General features: G+C 51.9%; 1 protein-coding gene across 1 annotated transcript in view; it reads right to left on the bottom strand.

Annotated features, from left to right (window-relative positions):
• The window catches only part of FLI1 (Fli-1 proto-oncogene, ETS transcription factor), a 146,124-nt gene extending 131,057 nt beyond the window's left edge, over window positions 1–15,067 (bottom strand). The window contains exon 1 of the mRNA XM_075327158.1: window positions 14,936–15,067. Within this exon, the coding sequence (XP_075183273.1) occupies window positions 14,936–14,953 (18 nt within the window). The 5' untranslated portion in view covers window positions 14,954–15,067. The remainder of the gene's footprint in view (window positions 1–14,935) is intronic.
• Window positions 15,068–15,757: the final 690 nt, after the last annotated feature.

The raw sequence follows: 15,757 nt of genomic DNA, 5'->3' as shown, positions 1-15,757 counted from the left end.
GGCCAGTGTACAGTGTCACCTACATAGGACTGTGCCTGCCTGTATGCAGCCTATCATACAACAGAGAGGGGCAGTGTACAGAGTGTCACCCTACATAGGACTGTGCCTGCCTGTATACATCCTATATACACAGAGAGGGGCAGTGTACAGGAGTGTCACCTACATAGGACTGTGCCTGCCTGTATACATCCTATATACACAGAGGAGGGGCAGTGTACAGAGTGTCACCTACATAGGACTGTGCCTGCCTGTATACATCCTATATACACAGAGAGGGGCAGTGTACAGAGTGTCACCTACATAGGACTGTGCCTGCCTGTATACATCCTATATACACAGAGAGGGGCAGTGTACAGAGTGTCACCTACATAGGACTGTGCCTGCCTGTATACATCCTATATACACAGAGAGGGGCAGTGTACAGGAGTGTCACCTACATAGGACTGTGCCTGCCTGTATACATCCTATATACACAGAGAGGGGCAGTGTACAGAGTGTCACCTACATAGGACTGTGCCTGCCTGTATACATCCTATATACACAGAGAGGGGCAGTGTACAGAGTGTCACCTACATAGGACTGTGCCTGCCTGTATACATCCTATATACACAGAGAGGGGCAGTGTACAGAGTGTCACCTACATAGGACTGTGCCTGCCTGTATACATCCTATATACACAGAGAGGGGCAGTGTACAGAGTGTCACCTACATAGGACTGTGCCTGCCTGTATACATCCTATATACACAGAGAGGGGCAGTGTACAGAGTGTCACCTACATAGGACTGTGCCTGCCTGTATACATCCTATATACACAGAGGGGGCAGTGTACAGAGTGTCACCTACATAGGACTGTGCCTGCCTGTATACATCCTATATACACAGAGAGGGGCAGTGTACAGAGTGTCACCTACATAGGACTGTGCCTGCCTGTATACATCCTATATACACAGAGGGGGCAGTGTACGGAGTGTCACCTACATAGGACTGTGCCTGCCTGTATAGCAGCCTATATACACAGAGAGGGGCAGTGTACAGAGTGTCACCTACATAGGACTGTGCCTGCCTGTATACATCCTATATACACAGAGAGGGGCAGTGTACAGAGTGTCACCTACATAGGACTGTGCCTGCCTGTATACATCCTATATACACAGAGAGGGGCAGTGTACAGAGTGTCACCTACATAGGACTGTGCCTGCCTGTATATCAGCCTATATACACAGAGAGGGGCAGTGTACAGAGTGTCACCTACATAGGACTGTGCCTGCCTGTATACATCCTATATACACAGAGGGGGCAGTGTACAGGAGTGTCACCTACATAGGACTGTGCTTGCCTGTATACAGCCTATATACACAGAGGGGCAGTGTACAGAGTGTCACCTACATAGGACTGTGCCTGCCTGTATACAGCCTATATACACAGAGAGGGGCAGTGTACAGAGTGTCACCTACATAGGACTGTGCCTGCCTGTATACAGCCTATATACACAGAGAGGGGCAGTGTACGGAGTGTCACCTACATAGGACTGTGCCTGCCTGTATAGCAGCCTATATACACAGAGAGGGGCAGTGTACAGAGTGTCACCTACATAGGACTGTGCCTGCCTGTATACATCCTATATACACAGAGAGGGGCAGTGTACAGAGTGTCACCTACATAGGACTGTGCCTGCCTGTATACAGCCTATATACACAGAGAGGGGCAGTGTACGAGAGTGTCACCTACATAGGACTGTGCCTGCCTGTATACATCCTATATACACAGAGAGGGGCAGTGTACAGAGTGTCACCTACATAGGACTGTGCCTGCCTGTATACATCCTATATACACAGAGAGGGGCAGTGTACAGAGTGTCACCTACATAGGACTGTGCCTGCCTGTATACAGCCTATATACACAGAGAGGGGCAGTGTACAGAGTGTCACCTACATAGGACTGTGCCTGCCTGTATACATCCTATATACACAGAGAGGGGGCAGTGTACAGAGTGTCACCTACATAGGACTGTGCCTGCCTGTATACAGCCTATATACACAGAGAGGGGCAGTGTACAGAGTGTCACCTACATAGGACTGTGCCTGCCTGTATACATCCTATATACACAGAGAGGGGCAGTGTACAGAGTGTCACCTACATAGGACTGTGCCTGCCTGTATACAGCCTATATACACAGAGAGGGGCAGTGTACAGAGTGTCACCTACATAGGACTGTGCCTGCCTGTATACATCCTATATACACAGAGAGGGGCAGTGTACAGAGTGTCACCTACATAGGACTGTGCCTGCCTGTATACAGCCTATATACACAGAGAGGGGCAGTGTACAGAGTGTCACCTACATAGGACTGTGCCTGCCTGTATACATCCTATATACACAGAGAGGGGCAGTGTACAGAGTGTCACCTACATAGGACTGTGCCTGCCTGTATACAGCCTATATACACAGAAGGGGCAGTGTACAGAGTGTCACCTACATAGGACTGTGCCTGCCTGTATACATCCTATATACACAGAGGGGGCAGTGTACAGAGTGTCACCTACATAGGACTGTGCCTGCCTGTATACAGCCTATATACACAGAGAGGGGCAGTGTACAGAGTGTCACCTACATAGGACTGTGCCTGCCTGTATACATCCTATATACACAGAGAGGGGCAGTGTACAGAGTGTCACCTACATAGGACTGTGCCTGCCTGTATACATCCTATATACACAGAGGGGCAGTGTACAGAGTGTCACCTACATAGGACTGTGCCTGCCTGTATACATCCTATATACACAGAGAGGGGCAGTGTACAGAGTGTCACCTACATAGGACTGTGCCTGCCTGTATACATCCTATATACACAGAGAGGGGCAGTGTACAGAGTGTCACCTACATAGGACTGTGCCTGCCTGTATACAGCCTATATACACAGGAGAGGGGCAGTGTACAGAGTGTCACCTACATAGGACTGTGCCTGCCTGTATACAGCCTATATACACAGAGGGGCAGTGTACAGAGTGTCACCTACATAGGACTGTGCCTGCCTGTATACAGCCTATATACACAGAGGGGGCAGTGTACAGAGTGTCACCTACATAGGACTGTGCCTGCCTGTATACATCCTATATACACAGAGAGGGGCAGTGTACAGAGTGTCACCTACATAGGACTGTGCCTGCCTGTATACATCCTATATACACAGTGAGGGGCAGTGTACAGAGTGTCACCTACATAGGACTGTGCCTGCCTGTATACATCCTATATACACAGAGAGGGCAGTGTACAGAGTGTCACCTACATAGGACTGTGCCTGCCTGTATACAGCCTATATACACAGGGAGGGGCAGTGTACAGAGTGTCACCTACATAGGACTGTGCCTGCCTGTATACATCCTATATACACAGAGAGGGGCAGTGTACAGAGTGTCACCTACATAGGACTGTGCCTGCCTGTATACATCCTATATACACAGAGGGGGCAGTGTACAGAGTGTCACCTACATAGCACTGTGCCTGCCTGTATACAGCCTATATACACAGAGAGGGGCAGTGTACAGAGTGTCACCTACATAGGACTGTGCCTGCCTGTATACATCCTATATACACAGAGGGGGCAGTGTACAGAGTGTCACCTACATAGGACTGTGCCTGCCTGTATACAGCCTATATACACAGAGAGGGGCAGTGTACAGAGTGTCACCTACATAGGACTGTGCCTGCCTGTATACAGCCTATATACACAGAGAGGGGCAGTGTACAGAGTGTCACCTACATAGGACTGTGCCTGCCTGTATACATCCTATATACACAGAGAGGGGCAGTGTACGAGAGTGTCACCTACATAGCACTGTGCCTGCCTGTATACATCCTATATACACAGAGGGGCAGTGTACAGAGTGTCACCTACATAGGACTGTGCCTGCCTGTATACAGCCTATATACACAGAGAGGGGCAGTGTACAGAGTGTCACCTACATAGGACTGTGCCTGCCTGTATACATCCTATATACACAGAGAGGGGCAGTGTACAGAGTGTCACCTACATAGGACTGTGCCTGCCTGTATACAGCCTATATACACAGAGGGGCAGTGTACAGAGTGTCACCTACATAGGACTGTGCCTGCCTGTATACATCCTATATACACAGAGGGGCAGTGTACAGAGTGTCACCTACATAGGACTGTGCCTGCCTGTATACATCCTATATACACAGAGAGGGCAGTGTACAGAGTGTCACCTACATAGGACTGTGCCTGCCTGTATACAGCCTATATACACAGAGAGGGGCAGTGTACAGAGTGTCACCTACATAGGACTGTGCCTGCCTGTATACATCCTATATACACAGAGGGGCAGTGTACAGAGTGTCACCTACATAGGACTGTGCCTGCCTGTATACATCCTATATACACAGAGGGGTCAGTGTACAGAGTGTCACCTACATAGGACTGTGCCTGCCTGTATACAGCCTATATACACAGAGAGGGGCAGTGTACAGAGTGTCACCTACATAGGACTGTGCCTGCCTGTATACATCCTATATACACAGAGAGGGGCAGTGTACAGAGTGTCACCTACATAGGACTGTGCCTGCCTGTATACATCCTATATACACAGAGAGGGGGCAGTGTACAGAGTGTCACCTACATAGGACTGTGCCTGCCTGTATACATCCTATATACACAGAGAGGGGCAGTGTACAGAGTGTCACCTACATAGGACTGTGCCTGCCTGTATACATCCTAAATACACAGAGAAGGGGCAGTGTACAGAGTGTCACCTACATAGGACTGTGCCTGCCTGTATACATCCTATATACACAGAGAGGGGCAGTGTACAGAGTGTCACCTACATAGGACTGTGCCTGCCTGTATACATCCTACATACACAGAGGGGGCAGTGTACGGAGTGTCACCTACATAGGACTGTGCCTGCCTGTATACAGCCTATATACACAGAGGGGGCAGTGTACAGAGTGTCACCTACATAGGACTGTGCCTGCCTGTATACATCCTATATACACAGAGGGGGCAGTGTACAGAGTGTCACCTACATAGGACTGTGGCTGCCTGTATACATCCTATATACACAGAGAGGGGCAGTGTACAGAGTGTCACCTACATAGGACTGTGCCTGCCTGTATACATCCTATATACACAGAGGGGGCAGTGTACAGAGTGTCACCTACATAGGACTGTGCCTGCCTGTATACATCCTATATACACAGAGAGGGGCAGTGTACAGAGTGTCACCTACATAGGACTGTGCCTGCCTGTATGCAGCCTATATACACAGAGGGGGCAGTGTACAGAGTGTCACCTACATAGGACTGTGCCTGTCCTGTATGCAGCCTATATACACAGAGGGGGCAGTGTACAGAGTGTCACCTACATAGGACTGTGCCTGCCTGTATACATCCTATATACACAGAGAGGGGCAGTGTACAGAGTGTCACCTACATAGGACTGTGCCTGCCTGTATGCAGCCTATATACACAGAGAGGGGCAGTGTACAGAGTGTCGCCTACATAGGACTGTGCCTGCCTGTATACATCCTATATACACAGAGAGGGGCAGTGTACAGAGTGTCACCTACATAGGACTGTGCCTGCCTGTATGCAGCCTATATACACAGAGAGGGGCAGTGTACAGAGTGTCACCTACATAGGACTGTGCCTGCCTGTATGCAGCCTATATACACAGAGGGGCAGTGTACAGAGTGTCACCTACATAGGACTGTGCCTGCCTGTATACAGCCTATATACACAGAGAGGGGCAGTGTACAGAGTGTCACCTACATAGGACTGTGCCTGCCTGTATACAGCCTATATACACAGGGAGGGGCAGTGTACAGAGTGTCACCTACATAGGACTGTGCCTGCCTGTATACATCCTATATACACAGAGAGGGGCAGTGTACAGAGTGTCACCTACATAGGACTGTGCCTGCCTGTATACATCCTATATACACAGAGAGGGGCAGTGTACAGAGTGTCACCTACATAGGACTGTGCCTGCCTGTATACATCCTATATACACAGGAGGGGGCAGTGTACAGAGTGTCACCTACATAGGACTGTGCCTGCCTGTATACATCCTATATACACAGAGAGGGGGCAGTGTACAGAGTGTCACCTACATAGGACTGTGCCTGCCTGTATGCAGCCTATATACACAGAGAGGGGCAGTGTACAGAGTGTCACCTACATAGGACTGTGCCTGCCTGTATACAGCCTATATACACAGAGGGGGCAGTGTACAGAGTGTCACCTACATAGGACTGTGCCTGCCTGTATACATCCTATATACACAGAGAGGGGCAGTGTACAGAGTGTCACCTACATAGGACTGTGCCTGCCTGTATGCAGCCTATATACACAGAGAGGGGCAGTGTACAGAGTGTCACCTACATAGGACTGTGCCTGCCTGTATGCAGCCTATATACACAGAGGGGCAGTGTACAGAGTGTCACCTACATAGGACTGTGCCTGCCTGTATACATCCTATATACACAGAGAGGGGCAGTGTACAGAGTGTCACCTACATAGGACTGTGCCTGCCTGTATGCAGCCTATATACACAGAGGGGCAGTGTACAGAGTGTCACCTACATAGGACTGTGCCTGCCTGTATACATCCTATATACACAGGGAGGGGCAGTGTACAGAGTGTCACCTACATAGGACTGTGCCTGCCTGTATACATCCTATATACACAGAGAGGGGCAGTGTACAGTGTCACCTACATAGGACTGTGCCTGCCTGTATGCAGCCTATATACACAGAGAGGGGCAGTGTACAGAGTGTCACCTACATAGGACTGTGCCTGCCTGTATACAGCCTATATACACAGGGAGGGGCAGTGTACAGAGTGTCACCTACATAGGACTGTGCCTGCCTGTATACAGCCTATATACACAGAGGGGGCAGTGTACAGAGTGTCACCTACATAGGACTGTGCCTGCCTGTATGCAGCCTATATACACAGAGGGGCAGTGTACAGAGTGTCACCTACATAGGACTGTGCCTGCCTGTATACATCCTATATACACAGAGAGGGGCAGTGTACAGAGTGTCACCTACATAGGACTGTGCCTGCCTGTATACATCCTATATACACAGGGAGGGGCAGTGTACAGAGTGTCACCTACATAGGACTGTGCCTGCCTGTATACATCCTATATACACAGAGAGGGGCAGTGTACAGTGTCACCTACATAGGACTGTGCCTGCCTGTATGCAGCCTATATACACAGAGAGGGGCAGTGTACAGAGTGTCACCTACATAGGACTGTGCCTGCCTGTATACAGCCTATACACACAGAGGGGGCAGTGTACAGAGTGTCACCTACATAGGACTGTGCCTGCCTGTATGCAGCCTATATACACAGAGAGGGGCAGTGTACAGAGTGTCACCTACATAGGACTGTGCCTGCCTGTATGCAGCCTATATACACAGAGGGGCAGTGTACAGAGTGTCACCTACATAGGACTGTGCCTGCCTGTATACATCCTATATACACAGGGAGGGGCAGTGTACAGAGTGTCACCTACATAGGACTGTGCCTGCCTGTATACATCCTATATACACAGAGAGGGGCAGTGTACAGTGTCACCTACATAGGACTGTGCCTGCCTGTATGCAGCCTATATACACAGAGAGGGGCAGTGTACAGAGTGTCACCTACATAGGACTGTGCCTGCCTGTATACAGCCTATATACACAGGGAGGGGCAGTGTACAGAGTGTCACCTACATAGGACTGTGCCTGCCTGTATACAGCCTATATACACAGAGGGGGCAGTGTACAGAGTGTCACCTACATAGGACTGTGCCTGCCTGTATGCAGCCTATATACACAGAGGGGCAGTGTACAGAGTGTCACCTACATAGGACTGTGCCTGCCTGTATACATCCTATATACACAGAGAGGGGCAGTGTACAGAGTGTCACCTACATAGGACTGTGCCTGCCTGTATACATCCTATATACACAGAGAGGGGCAGTGTACAGAGTGTCACCTACATAGGACTGTGCCTGCCTGTATACAGCCTATATACACAGAGAGGGGCAGTGTACAGAGTGTCACCTACATAGGACTGTGCCTGCCTGTATACATCCTATATACACAGAGAGGGGCAGTGTACAGAGTGTCACCTACATAGGACTGTGCCTGCCTGTATACATCCTATATACACAGAGGGGCAGTGTACAGAGTGTCACCTACATAGGACTGTGCCTGCCTGTATACATCCTATATACACAGGGAGGGGCAGTGTACAGAGTGTCACCTACATAGGACTGTGCCTGCCTGTATACATCCTATATACACAGAGAGGGGCAGTGTACAGTGTCACCTACATAGGACTGTGCCTGCCTGTATACATCCTATATACACAGAGGGGGCAGTGTACGGAGTGTCACCTACATAGGACTGTGCCTGCCTGTATGCAGCCTATATACACAGAGAGGGGCAGTGTACAGAGTGTCACCTACATAGGACTGTGCCTGCCTGTATACATCCTATATACACAGAGGGGGCAGTGTACGGAGTGTCACCTACATAGGACTGTGCCTGCCTGTATACATCCTATATACACAGAGAGGGGCAGTGTACAGAGTGTCACCTACATAGGACTGTGCCTGCCTGTATGCAGCCTATATACACAGAGAGGGGCAGTGTACAGAGTGTCACCTACATAGGACTGTGCCTGCCTGTATACATCCTATATACACAGAGGGGCAGTGTACAGAGTGTCACCTACATAGGACTGTGCCTGCCTGTATACATCCTATATACACAGGGAGGGGCAGTGTACAGAGTGTCACCTACATAGGACTGTGCCTGCCTGTATACATCCTATATACACAGAGAAGGGCAGTGTACAGTGTCACCTACATAGGACTGTGCCTGCCTGTATGCAGCCTATATACACAGAGAGGGGCAGTGTACAGAGTGTCACCTACATAGGACTGTGCCTGCCTGTATACATCCTATATACACAGAGAGGGGCAGTGTACAGAGTGTCACCTACATAGGACTGTGCCTGCCTGTATACATCCTATATACACAGGGAGGGGCAGTGTACAGAGTGTCACCTACATAGGACTGTGCCTGCCTGTATACATCCTATATACACAGAGAGGGGCAGTGTACAGTGTCACCTACATAGGACTGTGCCTGCCTGTATACATCCTATATACACAGAGGGGGCAGTGTACGGAGTGTCACCTACATAGGACTGTGCCTGCCTGTATGCAGCCTATATACACAGAGAGGGGCAGTGTACAGAGTGTCACCTACATAGGACTGTGCCTGCCTGTATACATCCTATATACACAGAGGGGGCAGTGTACGGAGTGTCACCTACATAGGACTGTGCCTGCCTGTATACATCCTATATACACAGAGAGGGGCAGTGTACAGAGTGTCACCTACATAGGACTGTGCCTGCCTGTATACATCCTATATACACAGAGGGGCAGTGTACAGAGTGTCACCTACATAGGACTGTGCCTGCCTGTATACATCCTATATACACAGGGAGGGGCAGTGTACAGAGTGTCACCTACATAGGACTGTGCCTGCCTGTATACATCCTATATACACAGAGAGGGGCAGTGTACAGTGTCACCTACATAGGACTGTGCCTGCCTGTATACATCCTATATACACAGAGGGGGCAGTGTACGGAGTGTCACCTACATAGGACTGTGCCTGCCTGTATGCAACCTATATACACAGAGAGGGGCAGTGTACAGAGTGTCACCTACATAGGACTGTGCCTGCCTGTATACATCCTATATACACAGAGGGGGCAGTGTACGGAGTGTCACCTACATAGGACTGTGCCTGCCTGTATGCAGCCTATATACACAGGGAGGGGCAGTGTACAGAGTGTCACCTACATAGGACTGTGCCTGCCTGTATACATCCTATATACACAGGGAGGGGCAGTGTACAGAGTGTCACCTACATAGGACTGTGCCTGCCTGTATATAGCCTATATACACAGAGAGGGGCAGTGTACAGAGTGTCACCTACATAGGACTGTGCCTGCCTGTATATAGCCTATATACACAGAGAGGGGCAGTGTACAGAGTGTCACCTACATAGGACTGTGCCTGCCTGTATACATCCTATATACACAGAGGGGGCAGTGTACGGAGTGTCACCTACATAGGACTGTGCTTGCCTGTATACAGCCTATATACACAGAGGGGCAGTGTACAGAGTGTCACCTACATAGGACTGTGCCTGCCTGTATACAGCCTATATACACAGAGAGGGGCAGTGTACAGAGTGTCACCTACATAGGACTGTGCCTGCCTGTATACAGCCTATATACACAGAGAGGGGCAGTGTACGGAGTGTCACCTACATAGGACTGTGCCTGCCTGTATGCAGCCTATATACACAGAGAGGGGCAGTGTACAGAGTGTCACCTACATAGGACTGTGCCTGCCTGTATACATCCTATATACACAGAGAGGGGCAGTGTACAGAGTGTCACCTACATAGGACTGTGCCTGCCTGTATACAGCCTATATACACAGAGAGGGGCAGTGTACAGAGTGTCACCTACATAGGACTGTGCCTGCCTGTATACATCCTATATACACAGAGGGGCAGTGTACAGAGTGTCACCTACATAGGACTGTGCCTGCCTGTATACATCCTATATACACAGAGAGGGGCAGTGTACAGAGTGTCACCTACATAGGACTGTGCCTGCCTGTATACAGCCTATATACACAGAGAGGGGCAGTGTACAGAGTGTCACCTACATAGGACTGTGCCTGCCTGTATACATCCTATATACACAGAGAGGGGCAGTGTACAGAGTGTCACCTACATAGGACTGTGCCTGCCTGTATACAGCCTATATACACAGAGAGGGGCAGTGTACAGTGTCACCTACATAGGACTGTGCCTGCCTGTATACATCCTATATACACAGAGGGGGCAGTGTACAGAGTGTCACCTACATAGGACTGTGCCTGCCTGTATACAGCCTATATACACAGAAGGGGCAGTGTACAGAGTGTCACCTACATAGGACTGTGCCTGCCTGTATACATCCTATATACACAGAGGGGGCAGTGTACAGAGTGTCACCTACATAGGACTGTGCCTGCCTGTATACAGCCTATATACACAGAGAGGGGCAGTGTACAGAGTGTCACCTACATAGGACTGTGCCTGCCTGTATACATCCTATATACACAGAGAGGGCAGTGTACAGAGTGTCACCTACATAGGACTGTGCCTGCCTGTATACAGCCTATATACACAGAAGGGGCAGTGTACAGAGTGTCACCTACATAGGACTGTGCCTGCCTGTATACATCCTATATACACAGAGGGGGCAGTGTACAGAGTGTCACCTACATAGGACTGTGCCTGCCTGTATACAGCCTATATACACAGAGAGGGGCAGTGTACAGAGTGTCACCTACATAGGACTGTGCCTGCCTGTATACATCCTATATACACAGAGAGGGGCAGTGTACAGAGTGTCACCTACATAGGACTGTGCCTGCCTGTATACAGCCTATATACACAGAGAAGGGCAGTGTACAGTGTCACCTACATAGGACTGTGGCTGCCTGTATGCAACCTATATACACAGAGAGGGGCAGTGTACAGAGTGTCACCCACATAGGACTGTGCCTGCCTGTATACATCCTATATACACAGAGAGGGGCAGTGTACAGTGTCACCTACATAGGACTGTGCCTGCCTGTATACATCCTATATACACAGAGAGGGGCAGTGTACAGAGTGTCACCTACATAGGACTGTGCCTGCCTGTATACATCCTATATACACAGAGGGGGCAGTGTACAGAGTGTCACCTACATAGGACTGTGCCTGCCTGTATACATCTTATATACACAGGGAGAGGGGCAGTGTACAGAGTGTCACCTACATAGGACTGTGCCTGCCTGTATACATCCTATATACACAGAGAGGGGCAGTGTACGGAATGTCACCTACATAGGACTGTGCCTGCCTGTATACATCCTATATACACAGAGGGGGCAGTGTACAGAGTGTCACCTACATAGGACTGTGCCTGCCTGTATACAGCCTATATACACAGAGAGGGGCAGTGTACGGAGTGTCACCTACATAGGACTGTGCCTGCCTGTATACAGCCTATATACACAGAGGGGGCAGTGTACAGAGTGTCACCTACATAGGACTGTGCCTGCCTGTATACATCCTATATACACAGAGAGGGCAGTGTACAGAGTGTCACCTACATAGGACTGTGCCTGCCTGTATACATCCTATATACACAGAGAGGGGCAGTGTACAGAGTGTCACCTACATAGGACTGTGCCTGCCTGTATACATCCTATATACACAGAGAGGGCAGTGTACAGAGTGTCACCTACATAGGACTGTGCCTGCCTGTATACATCCTATATACACAGAGAGGGGCAGTGTATAGAGTGTCACCTACATAGGACTGTGCCTGCCTGTATACATCCTATATACACAGAGAGGGCAGTGTACAGAGTGTCACCTACATAGGACTGTGCCTGCCTGTATACATCCTATATACACAGAGAGGGGCAGTGTACAGAGTGTCACCTACATAGGACTGTGCCTGCCTGTATACATCCTATATACACAGAGAGGGCAGTGTACAGAGTGTCACCTACATAGGACTGTGCCTGCCTGTATACATCCTATATACACAGAGAGGGGCAGTGTATAGAGTGTCCCGGGGCAGAGGCTCAGCGCTGATGGTGGCTGCAGTAGTCGGGGCAGAGGCTCAGCACTGATGGTGGCTGCAGTAGTCGGGGCAGAGGCTCAGCACTGATGGTGGCTGCAGTAGTCGGGGCAGAGGCTCAGCACTGATGGCTGATGGTGGCTGCAGTAGTCCGGGGCAGAGGCTCAGCACTGATGGCTGATGGTGGCTGCAGTAGTCGGGGCAGAGGCTCAGCACTGATGGCTGATGGTGGCTGCAGTAGTCGGGGCAGAGGCTCAGCGCTGATGGTGGCTGCAGTAGTCGGGGCAGAGGCTCAGCACTGATGGCTGATGGTGGCTGCAGTAGTCCGGGGCAGAGGCTCAGCACTGATGGCTGATGGTGGCTGCAGTAGTCGGGGCAGAGGCTCAGCACTGATGGCTGATGGTGGCTGCAGTAGTCCGGGGCAGAGGCTCAGCACTGATGGCTGATGGTGGCTGCAGTAGTCGGGGCAGAGGCTCAGCACTGATGGCTGATGGTGGCTGCAGTAGTCGGGGCAGAGGCTCAGCACTGATGGCTGATGGTGGCTGCAGTAGTCGGGGCAGAGGCTCAGCGCTGATGGTGGCTGCAGTAGTCGGGGCAGAGGCTCAGCACTGATGGCTGATGGTGGCTGCAGTAGTCGGGGCAGAGGCTCAGCACTGATGGCTGATGGTGGCTGCAGTAGTCGGGGCAGAGGCTCAGCACTGATGGCTGATGGTGGCTGCAGTAGTCCGGGGCAGAGGCTCAGCACTGATGGCTGATGGTGGCTGCAGTAGTCGGGGCAGAGGCTCAGCACTGATGGCTGATGGTGGCTGCAGTAGTCGGGGCAGAGGCTCAGCACTGATGGCTGATGGTGGCTGCAGTAGTCGGGGCAGAGGCTCAGCACTGATGGCTGATGGTGGCTGCAGTAGTCGGGGCAGAGGCTCAGCACTGATGGCTGATGGTGGCTGCAGTAGTCCGGGGCAGAGGCTCAGCACTGATGGCTGATGGTGGCTGCAGTAGTCCGGGGCAGAGGCTCAGCACTGATGGCTGATGGTGGCTGCAGTAGTCGGGGCAGAGGCTCAGCACTGATGGCTGATGGTGGCTGCAGTAGTCGGGGCAGAGGCTCAGCACTGATGGCTGATGGTGGCTGCAGTAGTCCGGGGCAGAGGCTCAGCACTGATGGCTGATGGTGGCTGCAGTAGTCGGGGCAGAGGCTCAGCACTGATGGCTGATGGTGGCTGCAGTAGTCCGGGGCAGAGGCTCAGCACTGATGGCTGATGGTGGCTGCAGTAGTCCGGGGCAGAGGCTCAGCACTGATGGCTGATGGTGGCTGCAGTAGTCGGGGCAGAGGCTCAGCACTGATGGCTGATGGTGGCTGCAGTAGTCGGGGCAGAGGCTCAGCACTGATGGCTGATGGTGGCTGCAGTAGTCGGGGCAGAGGCTCAGCACTGATGGCTGATGGTGGCTGCAGTAGTCCGGGGCAGAGGCTCAGCACTGATGGCTGATGGTGGCTGCAGTAGTCCGGGGCAGAGGCTCAGCACTGATGGCTGATGGTGGCTGCAGTAGTCGGGGCAGAGGCTCAGCACTGATGGCTGATGGTGGCTGCAGTAGTCGGGGCAGAGGCTCAGCGCTGATGGTGGCTGCAGTAGTCGGGGCAGAGGCTCAGCACTGATGGCTGATGGTGGCTGCAGTAGTCGGGGCAGAGGCTCAGCACTGATGGCTGATGGTGGCTGCAGTAGTCGGGGCAGAGGCTCAGCACTGATGGCTGATGGTGGCTGCAGTAGTCCGGGGCAGAGGCTCAGCACTGATGGCTGATGGTGGCTGCAGTAGTCCGGGGCAGAGGCTCAGCACTGATGGCTGATGGTGGCTGCAGTAGTCGGGGCAGAGGCTCAGCGCTGATGGTGGCTGCAGTAGTCGGGGCAGAGGCTCAGCGCTGATGGTGGCTGCAGTAGTCGGGGCAGAGGCTCAGCGCTGATGGTGGCTGCAGTAGTCGGGGCAGAGGCTCAGCACTGATGGCTGATGGTGGCTGCAGTAGTCGGGGCAGAGGCTCAGCGCTGATGGTGGCTGCAGTAGTCGGGGCAGAGGCTCAGCACTGATGGCTGATGGTGGCTGCAGTAGTCGGGGCAGAGGCTCAGCGCTGATGGTGGCTGCAGTAGTCGGGGCAGCACTGGGCAGCGGCAGGGCCATGTAGAGCCGGCTCCGCTCCGCCCCGCGGTGGCTTCTTACCTTGATCGTCCCGTCCATGGGCAGCTGAGTGCAGCAGAGGCCAGCGATGTGCACGCATTGACCCGGTGTTTCGGCTCCCCAGCCGCCGCTCCTCTGCCCCTGCCCTCCTGGCTCTGCCGCCCCTGACACTCTTCACCGGATGAAAGCTTTTTTGGTCATTTTGGGAAGTGAAGTCACTGCCTGCGCATCTACAGCATCTGCAGACAGGATATATGCGCCCGGAGATAAGGCCACTCACATCAGCAGCAGCCCTGGCCCTGCTGCCCCTTCCTGGAGACCCCCAACCCTGCAACTACAGGGAAACTCTGTGACTCACTCCACTTCCAGCTCCTCGCACACATCTGGAGCTCTAACATGTGCACACAGCAGCGCACATCTGCGATCTGCTCTCATCACCCACCTTTCTGTGCTCCACCAGTTTCTTCAGATGCATTATTTCTGTACGACCACTGTCCAATGTAATCCACAATTAGATCCAGCAGCAAGAACAGAACCAATGTTCTCCAAGGACAGGTAAAGGGGACAGGGTGAGGGTCCTCCAAGATCAGGAGTGGAAGTGGGGGTCCTCCAAGATCAGGAGTGGAAGTGGGGTCCTCCAAGATCAGGAGTGGAAGTGAGGGTCCTCCAAGATCAGGAGTGGAAGTGAGGGTCCTCCAAGATCAGAAGTGGAAGTGAGGGTCCTCCAAGATCAGGAGTGGAAGTGAGGGTCCTCCAGAATCAGGGGAGGGTCCTCCTGTATCAGGTCCTGGGGAACAAGGTTGAATTCTCCAGGATCAGGGGACAAGGTGAGGGCCTCCAGGATGAGTGACCAGGTGATGGGAT

The sequence above is a fragment of the Anomaloglossus baeobatrachus genome, chromosome 11, assembly GCF_048569485.1.
Source record: "Anomaloglossus baeobatrachus isolate aAnoBae1 chromosome 11, aAnoBae1.hap1, whole genome shotgun sequence".
Classification (NCBI taxonomy): domain Eukaryota; kingdom Metazoa; phylum Chordata; class Amphibia; order Anura; family Aromobatidae; genus Anomaloglossus; species Anomaloglossus baeobatrachus.
This window is presented reverse-complemented; position numbering and strand designations above follow the sequence as displayed.